The 17,304-nt window shown below is 45.3% G+C and overlaps 1 protein-coding gene across 23 annotated transcripts in view; it reads right to left on the bottom strand.

Moving 5' to 3' along the window:
- The window catches only part of Aak1 (AP2 associated kinase 1), a 150,720-nt gene that overhangs the window by 27,903 nt on the left and 105,513 nt on the right, over positions 1–17,304 (bottom strand). For 8 of the 23 annotated variants that reach the window (XM_087658776.1, XM_087658774.1, XM_087658779.1 and 5 more), the window contains 5 exon segments: positions 16,660–16,905; positions 11,659–11,891; positions 10,461–10,618; positions 8,729–8,833; positions 5,534–5,629 (listed from right to left, as the gene is read on the bottom strand). In XM_087658776.1, the coding sequence (XP_087514902.1) occupies positions 5,534–5,629; positions 8,729–8,833; positions 10,461–10,618; positions 11,659–11,891; positions 16,660–16,905 (838 nt within the window). 23 annotated transcript variants of the gene reach the window in all.

Below are 17,304 nucleotides of genomic sequence, written 5' to 3'. Positions count from 1 at the left end.
CTAGTTGCCATGGCTGCCTGCTGCCTGCTGCCTGCTGCCTGCTGCCATGCTTCCCCACCTTTACAGAGATCACTCCTATCTGAGCTCTTTCGTCTACATGTTGCTTTGGTCATGATGTTTATCACAGCAACAAGGAAGCAATTAATACAATAGCTTTGTAGCTTTTGAAATGTGTGACTTGTCAAACATGGGGCAAACAAAACTGTAAGACTTATAATGAGAAATGCTGTTTTTAAGTTTTAGTTACTCTGAGTGAAAGAAGCACCAATCATTACACACTACTGTACAAGTAACCCAAAACACCATACTTTATGAACCCTGCAGATAAATGTGATTACCATCGTCAAGTAAGACTAAAAAATAGAGCCAGGCCTGATGATGCATGCCTGTAGGCCCAGGCAGAGGCAGGCGGATCAAAAATTCAAGGCCAGGGGCTGGGGATTTAGCTCAGTGGTAGAGCGCTTGCCTAGGAAGCGCAAGGCCCTGGGTTCGGTCCCCAGCTCCGAAAAAAAGAACCAAAAAAAAAAATTCAAGGCCAGGTTAGGTTAAAGAAAATCTTTGTTTCAAAAAAAAAAAAAAAAAAAAAAAAAAGGTCTAATAGAAAATAGAAAACAAAGCCTGGTCACTCTAAATAGTTCCTCAGAGAGCAGACAGTAAACTGTCGACATCACCTTCAAGTTAGAACCAAAGCAAGAACCATGCCCCAATTCTAATTCTATGTTAGAGAATTACAACTATAGGAAGACATGTTTCTAATAAGACACTTATGATGATCAATATTACAAGGTAGGAGCAGGAGATGAAGACGATGTCAGGCCAAAAGGAGAGAGGACTGTCCACTCTGACATCCAGCTCCTCTTGCTGTCTTTTCAAGAGATGCTGGAAGGCCATACAGCCATGAAGGACTTTCAAAAGCCCTCCAAGTCTATGAAGTAGCACTTGTGGGGCAGTTAACATGTGCTCCTCCTCTAGTCTTGCAGAACTCTGATATCAAGAGCTCAGAGTTGAAGAGGTATTATAAGAATTGTTTTCCCAAACCCTTGTGCACTGCAAGAATGTAGGTAAAAAGAAAGGCATGGTCTCTTTGAAAAACAGTTTCTCCCTAGCCAAAAGAAAAAAGCACATGACAAAGACATTCACACCATGTTCATAGCCCGAGTGTCCATTAAAGGAAAACTGGACAAGTAGCACGTGCTCTTCCACACGGGGAAAGATTAATAAAAATGTTTAATTTATGCACAAAATGAAGCGAAATCTTAATGTATGTATAAAAACAAAAGAAATTCTCACATACACAATACAGCTGAACTGTGATTATGCAAAGTTCAAATATTGTGGGGTTCTCCTTATATGGAGTTCCTGGAGCAGTCAAAAAAAAAAAATCCATAAACAGAAAGAAGTGGTGTGTGCAGGGCTAAAGCACTGCTCACTGGTCACAGGCTCTTAGTCTTCACGTGAAAAAATTGTTAGGGGACAGTCAAGACGTGGAAATGTACCTAATGTCACTAACTGCACACCAAAGGCTGAACATTTTACATCAATTTATATGAAAAACTAGTTAAAAATCTGTCCTCCTATTCTAAGGAAACACCTTTTGTCTACTCTATGGTACTTTAAGTGCTGGGCTCCTCTCCCTGCAGACAGCAGGATGAAGACCAGTGGTGCGGAGCATCCGTGAAGCGCCGTCACACCCACTAGTCACATAACGGTTGGGGACTCACAAGTGACTGACTCCTTAATATTCCAACTTCCCTAAAACTTGTTTTATGATGCTTTGAAGAAAAAGGAAAGTCCTACAGCAAGCAAACCACAATTCTTCAATGCCCTTTCACCCACAATCCGTAACCAGGATATCTATTTCAATGGCTCTCATTTGAGTGAAAGTTAAAGGTTATATAAGAAAGCCAGAGAAAAATATGACGTCACAACTAGGCTTGACCTGTTGGGAACACAGACCTAGAACTCAGATTAGCATAGCATCTCCTATCTTTATGGTGAGCTAAAGTTACACAGCAATTCCAAACACAGTTTCAACAGATGTTCCTTCCTATTTCGGAAGCAAAGTGTTACTGTTTCTGGTTTCCAGAATGAGAACCCTGAGTTCAAGATCAGATCAGTGACTACACAGCCACAGTGATACCCCAGGCTTCCTAAGCTCAAATCTACTTTTACACCTCCCTAACGGGCTTCTCCAGTCAAAGGCTTTACCAATCAAAGCTACAAAACCCTAAAGCAATGCTTATGACTTGGGGATTGGTAAGGAAGAAGGCCTCCCTTGATGACTCCCAGGTAAGAACCTGACTTGCCATCACAACCGCCCACCACTCAGCTCTGTAAGATTGGGAGGATTACAGATCCATGTTGAAGCCTTTCCTCAGAGCCACTGACTGTGGAGGATGAGCACCCTCCTAGCTGGCCTGCCACCTAATGTGGCCTCAGCTGTGGCTGAGTGAACACCTGCAGTTGGTTCAGGTGCCAGACATTGACCGTGAGCGCTTAGTTCACTGTGCGCTTCAGATGCTAACGGAGGGCCTGGAGGAAGAATAAGGTTACTGGAGGCACAAAGGGCAGGAGGAGCTGAGGGTCTGCTAAGCCTCGCCCTTTCTTTCACCAGGGTATGGCAACTTGCTGGCTCCATGAGCTTCGTCATCTTGATTCACTTTCAGCATGGGTGGACAGTCAGATTTGGGTTATTCCATGCCCAGGGCAGGGCAGGCTGAGAACAACAGTCTAGTGTCTAGAAGGTAGGAGAAGGAGTGGAAGCCAATAGCCTCAGGTTTCTTTCATCTATTCATCTGATCTGCCAAATGTTTAGAGTGTCACTCACTGTAAAAGACAGTGACCCTGCCACTGACAATGAAATGCTGAAGCCAACAGACCATGGGCAAAGAAAACCAGACATTCTTACAAGTGTCGTGAGGGTAAAAGCCATGAGGTCCGACTGAGACCACGATGAGCTTCTATGACAACACAGCACATAAGCTCAGGCACAGCAACAGCTGAAGGAGAAGCTCTTCAGGCACTAACAGGACACTGGCATGTGCTACGGCCCTAATGTGGAAGAGTTTAACCTGTGGAAAGACCAGACTTAGAGGGAGAGTGCTGTGAGTGGTGGTAGTGGGGAAGCTCAAGGGTCAGTTGGGCCTTGATCTAGGTGACACGGAAATCCATTTTACATTTTTAGTAGATGAGGTTGGCCAAACAGATTAAAAAAAAAAAAAAAAAAAAAACAAAAAAAAACCTGACATTCTCTATTAAAATGTCTCACACAAATAGATTTTCAACTGAAGCCAAGAGAGATCATAGCTTACTTGGGGTGGCTTACTTGAATGAAAATGGCCCCCACAGGCCACAGAAAGTGGCACCATTAGGAGGTATAGTCTTGTTGGAGTAGGCATGAACTTGTTGGAGGACGTATGTCACTAGGGGTGGGCTTTGAGGTTTCAGAAGCCCAAGCCAAGCCAAGCATAGCTCTCTCTTCCCGCTGCCTGCTGGCATGGATATGGGATCATGGCCACCTCCTCAGCACCACGTCTGCCTGTGTGGCCATGCTTCCTGCTATGACGATGAGAGAATAAACGTCAACCGTAAGCCAGTTCCAATGAACGCTCTCTTCATAACAGTGGTCAGGATGTCTCCTCACAGCAATAACAACCCTGAGAGATTTGGTGTGAGCGTCTATAGCGCTAAACTCTTCCAGGATTCTTCTAGAATGAAAATAAGTATGAAAAATGAGGAAATAGGGATGATCAAAACCTTCAAGAATTTCTTCCCACACGGCCGCTGTGTGTTCCTGGCTCTGCAATCCTAATCTAAAGGGCTCCTGTGGTAGCTGTGGAGGTTAGCCACAGTCAGAACCCTCACTCTCTGCTCTGGCCAAAGAGCAAAATTCTGTAGGCCCTAAGTTTCCAAAGCAACCAGAATGCAAAAGCCCGATGTATACTAGGTGAAGGAAATCTCTATAAACTTCGCCCTTGCCTCATGCCATGCCAACCACAGCCAAAAAGAAAAGCCCACATTTTCCAACCTGCTCAAAATGGATAGATACATCTGGGCATTGCGAGGCACACTGAAAGAGAACAGAAGAGATCTAGCTGATCCCTTTCATTAGCCAACTTTTACAGAATCATTCTCTGTGACTTGTGATACATCTGAGTTGCATCTAGGCCAGCCAAGTACTGCTACTACCCATACCACCTGATGTGGCCAAGCGGAGGCCAACTGAGCACTAAAGAACGAAAGTTGTCTCTGTGCTGTACCCTGGCTGTATCTGTGCAGTAAGGAAATGATGGCAACCGAATGGCTCAATTTCTTCCAATCTCAGTTATTATCATCCATACAGATGTCTAGGAGCATACCCCGCACATGTGAGTGCCCGTGAGGCCAGAAGATGGTATTGGACTCTGGGCAGTTGTAAGCTGCCAGACACGGGCGCTGGGGTCCTCTGGAGCAGCAGCATGTGCATTTAGCCACAAAGCCATCTCTCCAGCCCTTCCCTCCCAATCTTGAAGCGGCCAATCAAAGATCTTTAGCTGCTGATTCTGTCAGCTCGTCAAGGTCTAGACTTGGAAGGCATAAGAACTGGGGGAAGAAGAAGAGAAATATCTGCCAGATGCTTCTAAGGAGTGGGATTTAGTGCCACAAAAGGAGACCACATTATCCACAACCCTGCCCCACAAAAAGATACAGGGAGGGGAACAGGAAGCAGTCTTCAGCATCACTAACCCGAGGGCCTCTCCCAATATCCCAAAAGCCTGAGGCCCACCCAGCCTTACTTTCTAGCTACCTCCTAAGCCTCAGTAGCAGGGTGTACACCAAAGACACAGAGCTCCAGCAGGGCAGACACCCGTCTGAGTCTGGCCCAGAGGGTGCAGATAGAGGCAGAACTTGGAAGCGACCCTAGGCCTCCTGACTCACATTCCCTATCAACTCTCATGATGTATTATTATATTATAAAGTAATGAGGTGCCTACAGCAAATAGGAACCAGATGGGTCACCCACAGTTCTGTCATCACACCTGGCCACTATGTACACCTACTCTCTTTATCACACACTATGGCTTCTGTTACCATATTACAATCATATTGGACTCTCCAATCATTCATAAACATACTGAGGAATGAAAAGTAAAACAGACCTGGTGGCAGATGCCGGTAATTTGGGAGGTAAAGGCAGGAAGATCAATAGTTAACGTCATTCTTGGCTATACAGCAAGAAAGAGGCCAACTTGGTCTCAATGAAACCTTGTCCCCCTCTCCCCACATACTAACAATTTTACTAAGCAGGGTAAAAAATTAGAACACTGGTAAGATTCAGAGCACATGTGGTACAACCTGGAGTGATTTTATTCTTTTTAAAGTTAAGTTTGCCTGTTTTATAAAAAAATTAAAATATACAACAGCATCCAATTGTCAGGAATTGGAATTCAGATCCTTGTCATCAAAAACGTAAAGCAGAGCTCTCCAGAGGCCTTGGAAGCCCTGGGATATAAGAATCAGACTGCTAACCGCAAAATGAGTCCTATGTACCTACCTGGAGCATCAGGTACCTGAAGAGGAATGAAAGGATCAGACACACTTAGAAGTGGGATGCCAGAATCCACAGCCTGTCCCCCCTTTCTCTTCTCAGCTGGAGTCAGTTGGAGAGGGAAGATCAGGAGAGAAAGGAGAGGATACCCAGTAAATACTGCTGAACCTTCCTGTGTGCCCTAGCCCTGCGTGTCTCGCACGCGCTGTCTTACCACCATGATGTCTAACAGAGTGCTGGGCAGTGCTATGAGATAGGTGGGTCCCAGCTCCCAGTCTTACCTGATGCAACTGCTATCCATGCTCTCTACTTGGCAAACTACAGAGATCTAGAAACCAAGTTTCTTAAATGAGTCAGGAGACCCAGGATCGCTTTAGGTTCTGCCTCTAGCTGAACCCGCCCAGCCAGGACTTGAGAGCCCTGGAAATTTCTATTACTATTTTCTTAATTTTTTTCAGCAAAGAAAACAAAGACCCAAACTGAGAGACTAACCAGTGCTCTGTTTGCAAACAAGCATCAGAACCTGGGTCTTTTGGTTTCTACTTTAACATTTTTTTACATTTCAGTTTAGTACTCTGTTTGGTTTTTAATTAAAATTTCATTTTGATTTTTATTTGATTTTTTTTTGAAAGTCAGGTATGGTGATATACATTATACTCTTGCACTCTAGAAGCTAAAGCAGATAGACCAGGAGTTTGAGGCCAGCCTGGTCTATCTCCAAAACTGAACCAAACCAAAAAGCTGAACAGATTGACAGTAGTTGCTGCAGGCAGTTTGAGCCCTGCACCCAGCTTCTAACAAACACACTTTCCATAACAGCAGCACAGCACCGCCCACGACTGGACGTGGTAGCACCACTGGCCCGGCCCTGGACTGAGTGAAAAGGAGACTGAGCTGCACACCAGCGCCCCTGTAGATGCTGCGGCAACTGCGAAGCGAGTGTGCTTCTTCTTAAAGGTTTGGTTACTTTGATTTATTTTGTGCATATGCACATGCATATGGACGTGTGAGGGTCAGGACATTGGCAGGAGATGGTTCTCTGCTTTCATCCTATGGGTTCTAGGGGTCAAATTCAGGTATTACATTTGGTAGCAAGTGCCCTTACCTACTAAGCCATCTTGCTATATAGGCCCTCCCCCTTGCATATTTTTCTTTTATTTATTATGATGTATGTACAGTGGGGTGGGGTATGTGTTTCTCTCTGTGTGTGATGTGTCTATGCAGGCATGTGTGTCAGTGTATGTATATGTGATATGTCTGTGTAGGCATGCATGTATAGTATATGTGCATGATCTGTGGGGGGGGCAGGGAGAGAGAGAGAGAGAGAGAGAGAGAGAGAGAGAGAGAGAGAGAGAGAGAGAGATATGTATGTGCAGACATTTGTGTACAATGTATGTATGTATGGGGTCCTCTCCTTTCATCCCGAGGTTCCAGGGATGGAACTCAGCTTTCCAGGCTTGCGTGCGTGGAAAGTACCTGTAAGTGCTAAGTTCTCTCCCCAGCCACAGGACATACTTTGTGCCCTTACTCTGTCCACCCTGAATCTTGTTTCTTTTGACAGCAGTTGACCTGACCTGGCTCTTCCTTCCCTCCAAGAGCTTGGTCCCTCTGCTTCTTGCCTTCTCCCCTTTTTCAGGATCCTATGTTCCTTTGACAGATTGCATCACTGTCATAATAGCCAGACCTCTGTCCTACCCAGTGCCAGCTCCTTGGAGGCAACAAGGTCTAGTCTGTGACACAGAGTAACATGAAAGGCAATGATGGCATCATTGAGGAACTAGCAACACCCTGTTTCGTGGACCTGGCTGCCTGTGGTTTGAAAACAGCTGGTGCCTACATCTACTGCAAAGACCACCAAAGTGAAGGAATCCAGATTTTAAGCCTGGGTATGTGAGCAGGGGCATATCTGGCCCTTCCTTAGGCCTGCAGGGCCCCATCCTGGTAAGGCTAGATCCACAGGAGGGAGTGGCAACAGAGAAAGTCTGGGGTAGGGAGGCCCTGAAGTGACAGAAAGTACAGGGAGCTGCAGTGAGGGTGAGGGAACCTGGGAGGTACCACCACCCTGTGGGTTCTGGACTCAAACTCACGGTTACACTTGGTGTTAAGGGCCTTTATCTACTGGGCCATCTCACTAGCCCATGCCAAATTTATTAAAGTGGAAACAATAACATCCTCATCATCATCAAAAATAACAACAGGTTATAAAATAAAAAGATAGACGTCACAATCTTAAATGAAAACGTAAAACTGTACAAAATTGTGGTCCCATGTATTTTGGTGAGGAAGAGCTATAAATTTCATTAGGTTCACAAAGATATCTGTGGCCATAAAAATGTTAAGTGCAGATTGCACATTATGGAGGTTTGTATGAGAGTGGTCCGCACAGGCTCATATATATGAATGCCTGGTCCCCAGTTAGTGGAACAGTTTGAGAAGGATTAAGAAGTGTGGCCTTTTTGGAGAGGTGTGTCATCAGCCACTGGTGGACTTTGAAGTTTCAAAAGCCTGTGACAGGCTCAGTGTCTGTCTCTCTCTCCCTCCCTCGGCCTGCTGCCTGCAGATTAGGATGTAAAGCGCTCAGCTACTGCTCCAGCACCATGTCTGCTTCCTGCCATGGTGACCGTAGACCCACCCTCTAAAACTGTAAGCAAGCCTCCAATTAAATGTCTTTACTTTTTTTAATAAGAATTGTCTCTTCACAGCAACCAAGACAGACATCAAGATGGTGGCACTCTGCTATGTGTAGGTGATGAGAGCATGGGTGATTTAAGCTTGTTTCTACACAGATCTATAACTTTTATATAGTAAGTATGGATAATATTTACTAATAATGGGGAAAACAAGTCTCTTATTGCCTTGATTTTTTAAAAAAAAAATGCCCAGTATATATTAGTAGAATATCAAATACAAGACAGTATCTAATTCTTAGAATCTTTGGTCATTCTAAAGGCCCCAGAGCAATGGCAAACCTTGCCAGAGCAGTGATCCATCCTGTACTAGAAAGAACAACTCATGTATGTTCTCCAGAATATTTAAGATGGTCCTTAGATGTTTTCTGACTTGACACCTACTGAATGAATGAAAAGAAAATGAGTTACTACCAGAAACCGGGTTCTTTGTTTGCTAGAGCTAGCTAGCCACGAAGGGAAACCTGAAGGTAACAACAGCAAGCCTCGTGTCTCAGGCATGGGTCACACTCACCGGTTCCAGCAGAAAAGGAGGAAGTGGCAAAGGCATCTCCTTGTGTTGCCTGGAAACCTGGGATCAAACTCTCTGCAGAGCCTCCAAGCTTCTCAGGAAGCTTTCCTAGAGGGACAAAACACCGCTTTGCTCATTTTTGCAGAATCCCGGGGTACAGACACCCCTCATTTGACTCCTTACCACATTTATGGCAACATTTTTACCACTAAAAAGTCTTTGTTGTGTCAATGCACAAAGACTGCTTTCCAAGCTGGACTGGCAGAGAGGGAAGTGGTAAGGTCCTGTGAAGGACAGGTACTTCCCACAGCAGCGCTACTGAACACTGACAGCGGAACAACGGTGATACGGACTAGAAATCACATAGACGCGAAGGTTTAACAGCTCCCTGGACTGGAGAGATGAGATGGTGCATCCTGTTGTGCTTCCAAATTTCAGTTCCCAGCACCTGCATCAGGCAGCTCACAGCTGCGTGTAACTCAAGCTCCAGGGGATCTGCAGTCTCTGCTTTCCACAGTCTGCAACTCATATGCATATAGCCACATATGGATACACACGTACACATAACTTAAAAATAAAATCTCAAGTAAACATACTAATTTCAATACTGCAGGAAAAAACTTCTGTTTACACAACAGAGTAAGAAGTGGCAGAGATAACAATGAAAATGACTTGTTAAAGAAAGTCAAATCCTGTGCCCTGTCTTCTATTTTAAAAAGCTGAACTAGCCAGCCCAGCATGGTCTACAACTTTAATCCCAGCACTTGGAAGGCAGAGAGACAAGTGGATCTCTGTGTATTTAAAGCCAGCCTGGTCTACACAGAAGTTCCAGACCAGCCAGGGCTGCACAGTGAGATTCTGTCTCAGAATGAAATAAAATAAAACACTGCTGTAAGGCAGTGTTCTCAACTTTCCTAATGCTGCCACCCTTTAATACAGCTGAGCATGTTGTGGTGGTGACCCCCAACCAAAAAATTAGCTTCATTGCTATGTCATAACTGTAATTTTTATGCTCTTATGAGCCATAGCATAAATATCTGATATATACAACTCACGTGGAAGGGTTGTTTGAGCCCCACAGGGCTGAGAAGCGCCGCTGTTAGTTAGGTAAAGCAGTTCCTGTATTCACTGGTTCTCACCACTCTTTTGCTTTGTGTTTTGATACATGAAGGCTGCCTTCCATCTGAACAATGGAGAGCTTGCAGGTGTCTGTGTGGTATGTGTACATTCAGCTAGGTCTGCGTGGACATCTGCATGGCTGGCCTTCCAAATTAGGTTATGGATATTTTGGATAGAACTTCATTTTTTCTTGGAAGAATCTCCTTTCTATGTTCAGTCAACAACAACACGGACCTGTGATCAGGACCCACATCCTGTGAGGCACACCCTCCTCAACCATTATTTCTAGAGCAAGCCCTTGAGGATGAGGGAGACATTCACCCTTCTCCAAGCAATCCATTACTTAGCTTAACACAATTATCCCAGTTTATGCTACTAAATCTTTCCAAAGGTTTTCCTTCTATGATTGCACACTCCCCGCTGACTCTCACAGTTGGTCAGCATTTAAGTAAAAAAAAAAAAAAAATAAATAATAATAATAATAATCAGTGCTCTGGCAAAAATGAAAATCAGTCAGTGCTGACCTTTCCAAGCATATCCCTCTACAGCTAAGACACAGACACAGTCAAGTTCATCCTTAGCTGACTTACAGCCACAAAGCACTCAGCTTGCTCACCTTCCCCAAGCTTCGCGAAATCCTTGTTCAGCAGCTCTTCAGCCGTGAGTTTGGAGAAGTTGTCATCATCAAAAGGATTCCATGTGGAGCCTTCGGAAGCATTAGAGACATTCTGCTGGGAAGTCCGTGGAGAGCCTGAAGGAGTGGTGGTTGCAGACCTGGGAAGGTTGGAATGCCAAGGGTTAAGGGAAAGAAAGTTAAACAAAGCAGCAGGGCCCATAAGACTTTCTCTTCATTATGCTATCAGTTCTTTTCTCAGTCAAACCATCATCTTCCAGAGTTTGCCTAAAGGACTTCCCAAAGAAACTGCAAAGTTTAGTCTTTATGAATGCCGTCCCCTTCACTCCAGCTCTCGGGAAATTTTGCAGCTTGCCTGACCTTTGGATCTACAGCACCCTAGGCTGAGGCCTGTGTGTCAAACATAACCAACCTCCCTTTCTTGGCTGTCTCTGATCTTTCAGGACCCAGGTTGCTCTAAGCTATCATTGCACTTTCAGAACACTGTTTAATGGCAGAATCATTCTATCATAATAAATAAACAAACAAACAAACCCCACCACTTTATGTCTTTAGATCACCACCTTTTCTTTCAGGCTCTCTTGACTTAAATATGATCAACTATAAACGGCATGGTTTCAAGGAAGCTAAAATCACACTGACTTCACAATGGTCAATAAGACTGACTGCACGTGAAGCAGAGAACCAGCAATCTATCAGGTTCGTGAATGTTGGCCAAACACACAAATAATTCATGATCGAACAGTGTGATTTATGCTTTTAAGAAGAAAGTCCCTGGACAAAGTACTGCATGAGAGGACAGAGCAACGCCTCATACGGATCTAAGGAGTCAAAGTTTGCTCCCTCTGGGAGAGGGAAGCAGCAGCTCCAAAGGTGACAATGAGCCAAGTCACCTGTGCAGACAATGCCTGCTGAGGTAGCTACCTTCCCAGTGTTGGGTGTCCAAAGCATAACTGTCAGTCAGGCCGAATTCAGACAGACAGAGCCCAGAACAGACGGAAGAACGGGCGCTGAAAGTCTTCTATCTGTACAGGACACACACTGTGGACAAGCTCATGACCTCTTACTAAACACAGGCATGTACCAGCACGTGCATATTATCACAACTGCACAGCTTATGCAAACAATCAGACAGCAGCAGCCCAGAGCAGACCCGCCCACACGGTAAGAAGAAACTTACTTAGATTTACTGAGACTGGCCTCAGCTGCAGCCGCGTGGAGCAGCTGGGTTGACTTGCTGGCAGGAACCCCGAAGACTGCACTGTGGGTTACATCACTGAGAATCCGCCTGTGCCCAGCACGTTGGGTTTTCGGAGATGATGGAGGAGTGAGAGAGCCAACTTTCTGTCCCTGGATGGTTGGAGGTGGAGTGGTCTGAACTTTTGGCTGTTGTCTTGCTGGGGCTTGAATCTGCTAGGGAGGGAGAAATGCAGAGCTTCATTATGGGGGGGAAAAGAGGAGGAGGAAATGGGAAAGAAACACAAATCAACACCCATGTATAATAACACTTCATTTGCTCATATGAGATTTGAATGGCTAAAGTTATCAAAGCCAGAAAGAAGACCAAGGCAACAGCCATCTGAGCTGCAGTGAGACTGATACCACCCAGGCCCTGCCTGGTTCTTATACTCAGTTTCCATTAGCTTCAATATACACATCATTCAGATGTGATGTAGCTGCCAGCCCAAGACCACAGAGGCCATTCCCAAGCCTAAAGACCTAGAACAAGGGGTTGGGGATTTAGCTCAGTGGTAGAGCACTTGCCTAGCAAGCGCAACGCCCTGGGTTCAGTCCCCAGCTCCGAAAAAAAAAAAAAAAAGACCTAGAACAAACAGCCCCTCAGCAGGGATGCTCACAGGACAGGCAGTAGACTGCCTCCCGCTGCAGCTAGAAGGGAAGACATGCCCCAGCAAAAGGCTTGGAGCACAGCAGTCTCTGCCGAGAGTTTGGACTCCTACACTGAATAGAGAGAGAGTCAGACAATCTCAGAGCAACTGAAACATGGCAGCTGAAGTTCTTCAGGTCTTCACTTCACTGGTGGGATGATTCCACAAGAAACTATTTTGTTTCAACCCCCCGGCAAAAGTGCAACACTGGTTTAGTGGAATTTGCCTGCTCAAATCGTCACTGAGAAATGGCACTGAAGATCAGCAGAAAATACAGTGAGATAGAAAAAACCTTGATGATGCCTGAGCGAACTGAAGGACTCTTGAGAAGTGGCCCATAGAACAGTAAACAAGTAGCAATGTAGCTGTGGCCACATAAGTGGTCCTTAGCATAAGCCACCTGAGCCCTTTCCTTAGCTCTGACAATCTGGGAATAAAATGGGCAGACAGTGAGTACCAGGGATTTAACTACCCCTTCCTCCAATCCCTGCACTCATGTGAGAGCTGCCTCTCTACACTGAAGCTCAGTTCCTATGCTATGTCGCTGAAGCAGACAGAGAATTTAAGAAACCAGAACATGGTCTTAAAGAGTCGGGGTGCTTACAGCTGGGGAGACTGAACTCCTGCTGTCCTCAGGAGCTGGGGTGGTTTTTGAAGCACACTATCTACCCATTCTGTGCCAACCACCACCAAGATAAATGACAGCAGACTTATAAGGCTCTACTGTCAACCAAACTTTAGGTCAGGAAGGGTAGCACAGACCGCTGGGGAGCAGAGAGCTCTGTGAAGGTCAGAGCCCTGACACCTTGTATTCTTTTGGAGCCCAGAGCTGCACCAGAAAAGCTATCTGAATGCCAGTATCCACAGGGGTCAGCTGTGGGCTGGTTCGTCTCATCGGAAAGGGTGCATCACAGCTCTGATGGACTCTGAAGAAGTAGCCACAATATTCAGAGAACACTGTCATTTCTCTACCTATCCTTCGTGTGCAGCACACATAACAGAACCTCTAGCAAGAGGAGTCTTCCTCTGACAGATTTGACAGATGAGCAAAGAACAACTGAGCCACGTCTCCAAGACAACAAGAGCTGATCACCTCCAATCTGAAACCCTGAAACCCTTATGCCTCCAAAAATGGACACTTTTGAACACTGACTTGAAACCACATGTGAAAAATTCATGTAGCAGGTTACTGCCAAAAGGCAAGATATAATATTCAATTATTTCACTGCACAAGTACCTATGAAATAAATTAATTCTGTGTGTAGATTTGGATTTCACTCTCAAAATATCTCCTTAGGATACAAGGATGTCAAACTCTAAGGTACTTGTTTTGGTCCTACACATTTTGGCCAAGGAACCCTCAGCCAGTAATAGACAGCGGCTCCATCTACCAGCTGCTCCTGTAGCAACCCCTCAGGGCAGGTTTTATGGACACTGGGAATCAGAGAAAACAAGTGGCAATGGACCCTGCAGAACAAATTCCAGCACTCTCACTCAGGAGAGAGAAGAGGATTTTCAGTCCACTGAGGTTGACAGGCCAACCGAAGTCATGAGACCACTTGGAAATAGAACCTGACATGTCTCCTCCTCCAGCCAGAATTAGAAATGGGCAGAAGAGTCAAGAAATCATGCAGGTGACATACACCTTTAGTCTGTGCTTGGGAGACAGAGACAGGCAGATCTTTGTAAATTCAAAGCCAAACTGGTCTACATATAGAGTTCCAGGCCAGCCTGGGCTACACAGTGAGACCTATTCTCAAAATTAAGAAATTAAATTAAAAATTTTTAAAGGGGCAGTAAATAGGAGTATACCATAGGACAAAGTAGAATGATAGAGTCCATTTGTTAAAAGCTGTTTTTTTTTTTTTTATTTTTTTTAAAGACTTTATTACAGATGGTTGTGAGCCACCATGTGGTTGCTGGGACTTGAACTCAGGACCTCTGGAAGAGCAGTCAGTGATCTTAACCACTGAGCCATCTCTCCAGCCCCCTAAAAGCTGTTTTTAAAAAATTATTTTTGTGTATGCACACACACATGCATGTATTTGTGCATGTATGTGTGCGTGTGTACCTGTATATGAATGCGGGTACCTGAGGAAACCAGAGGCATGAGATCCTTTTGGAGCTGAAGTTTTAGACAGCTTCCCAACACAGGTGGCAGGGAACTGAAGCTGAGGGTTCTGCAGAAGCAGCAAGCTGTGTCAACACTACCTTGTGGGCATGTTTTTGCATGCCTGTACAGGTCACCAAGGGAGGACAGTTTTCCTTGCCAAACCTGCTTCTTTAGACACTGGGAAAATAGAGAAGAACCTCTTAAGAACTGTCTTCCTCGGCTGGAGAGATGGCTCAGTGGTTAAGAGCACTGACTGCTCTTCCAGAGGACCTGAGTTCAATTCCCAGCAACCACATGATGGCTCACAACCATCTGTAATGGGATCTGATGCCCTCTTCTGATGTGTCTAAAGACAGCTACGGTGTACTCAGATAAATAAAATAAATCTGAAAAGAAAAAAGTGTCTTGCATGGTGATGGAGCATCTCACTACCCTAGAAAGCATCTGCTGCCCCCATTCCCAAACACAGATCAGAGTTGATCCTTGCCCCAGCTCGAGTATTCTGTGCATCTTAGGTACTGACTACTTTTAAGTTTAGGTCCCAGGTTCTAATTGCACAATAAGGAGAGTGAACTAAATATTTAAGATTCCCTCTAGATATTTCATATAATAGTTTTCAAAACTTTTTCCATTATCGATTTTAGGTCAAAAGTACAAATAATGGCTGTCTACCATATTCTTATAGAAGACTGAGTTGTTTCAGAAACAAACACATTAAGACACAAAGCACAACACTGAGAAGACACTGAAAGAAGACAATCTACAGCCCGGTTTCCTTCTGAAGGAGCACAGGTTTTCTGGTCCAGGATGGGCAGATTCACTTCTCCGCTAGAAATGAATCCTCAGAGAGATGGTTTCTTATTTCCCTTCATTGGTTTAGTTGTTGGGCCTCCTTGAGAATGAGAATAGCTAGATATACAAACACCATTGTCCAGGCACTCAAACTGCCTTTTGATGAGAACAGAAAAGTTTTTATGACTCTCATTCAGAAAAGTGAGTATAGAAGACAGGGAACTTACTAAAGACCAGGGAGAATGCCTGAGGTTTGCTGAAACTAGAGGAAACAGTTGGAGTAGGGTCTGTTACCACATTCAGTCCGTATCTGAAAATAGACCCAATCTCTAAACTGAAAGATGACTTCAGTCTGAGGATGCTCTAAAGAACAGCCATTATCCCATGGTAAATGGTCCCCCGAAAGCAGGCCTTTGAACATTACTCCATGGCAAACTCAAACCATGTGCCTAGCAAGGTCATTTAGGATGAAGGACAAGCAAAATGGTGTCAGAATTTCAGGGTAAAGGTGAGGCCACCTGTGGTGGTTTCAATGAGCATGGCCTCCATGGGCTCATATATTTGAATGCTTGGTCATTAGGGAGTGGCCTGTTTGAGAGAGATTAGGAAGGATGGCCTTGTTAGAGCAGGTGTGGCCTTGTTGAAGGAAGTGTGTCACTGGGAGCAGGCTTTGAAGTTTCAAAAGCCCAAGCCAGGCCCAGGGTCTCCCTCTTCTTGCTGCCTGTGGATCCAGATGTAAAATTCCCAGTTACCTTTCCAGCACCACATCCGCTTGTGTGCCTCCATGCTCTCTACTATGGTGATAATGGACTAAACCCCTGAACTGTAAGCCAGCCCCAATTAGATGGCTTTCTTTTGTAAGAGTTGATATGCTGTCTCCTCACTGCAATAGAACACTGACTAAGTCACCACCCGAACCTCCAGACACAGGATGGGCACAACGAACCAAACTGGCACTGAAGAAGGAACAGCTCTGCCCTCAAGTTCCTGTCTATTTAGCAGCGACACTGATTAAGACAAGGAACCACGGGGTTGGGGATTTAGCTCAGTGGTAGAGCGCTTGCCTAGGAAGCGCAAGGCCCTGGGTTCGGTCCCCAGCTCCGAAAAAAAAGAACCAAAAAAAAAAAAAAAAAAAAAAAAAAAAAAAAGACAAGGAACCACTTTTTTCCACCCAACTAACTTCTGTGTGAAAAACAAGAGGGTTCCTCCTCATAACTAGTGTAAAAATATTCTTTCAATCTCTGCTCTCTACAGAATACTTTTACACTTGGATCTGCCGAGAAAAAATGAAACCCTCTAACCCCTAGGGAAGGAGAACAAATACCCTAGCTCAGAGCCCCTGTGGCTATCTCTTCCCTTGCCTTCCCAGCATCCCCAGCACCCCTCTTACCGCAGGCTCCTGGGCAGCAGCTGCCTGTGGGGCTGTGGCTGGCTGTGCCTGAGGCTGTGGTACTACCACAGCAGTCTTCTGCTGCAGGGCGGCCTGCTGAGCCATCAGCTGTTGCTGCTGCTGCTGTTGCTGCTGCTGCTGCTGCTGGTAGAAGTTCTGCATCAGCTGTTGCTGAGAGCCTCCCTGGGACACCACAGGGAACTGAGCAGTGACTGATTGCTGGGCTGCTGGATGCACTGCCTGAAACTGCACAGGAGAGTGGCAAGAAATGAGGTGAATACAAGCCTACCACAGAGCCACATTCACAAAAGACTCCTGCCTCAGTAACTACAAAGATGGTGCTGAAGCCAAAGGGAAGGCCCAGCAAAAGCACAGAACCTGGGCCAAGGAGTTCAGGACAGGACTCGAGGCACAGGAATTATCCCAGCAAGATCTGCACTGCAGGCCTTTCCTTCTATACCAGACGGCTTTCGAGGCACAGGCCCAGGGAAGTTACCAGATTTAACTCAAGTGATCCAAGACCAGGGGTAAACAGAAGTAGGTGAGAGGATCTCCCATGCAGAAGAAATCCGTCTTACAAAGGATTCTGAAGCAGCCAAGAATCAGATGCTTCCCAGCATGACTAGAATGCCTCAGAGATGACGC

The sequence above is a fragment of the Rattus norvegicus genome, chromosome 4, assembly GCF_021556685.1.
Source record: "Rattus norvegicus strain SHRSP/BbbUtx chromosome 4, alternate assembly SHRSP_T2T, whole genome shotgun sequence".
NCBI classification, from domain to species: domain Eukaryota; kingdom Metazoa; phylum Chordata; class Mammalia; order Rodentia; family Muridae; genus Rattus; species Rattus norvegicus.
The sequence above is the reverse complement of the archived record's forward strand: the minus strand, read 5'-3'. Positions and strand labels throughout refer to the sequence as shown.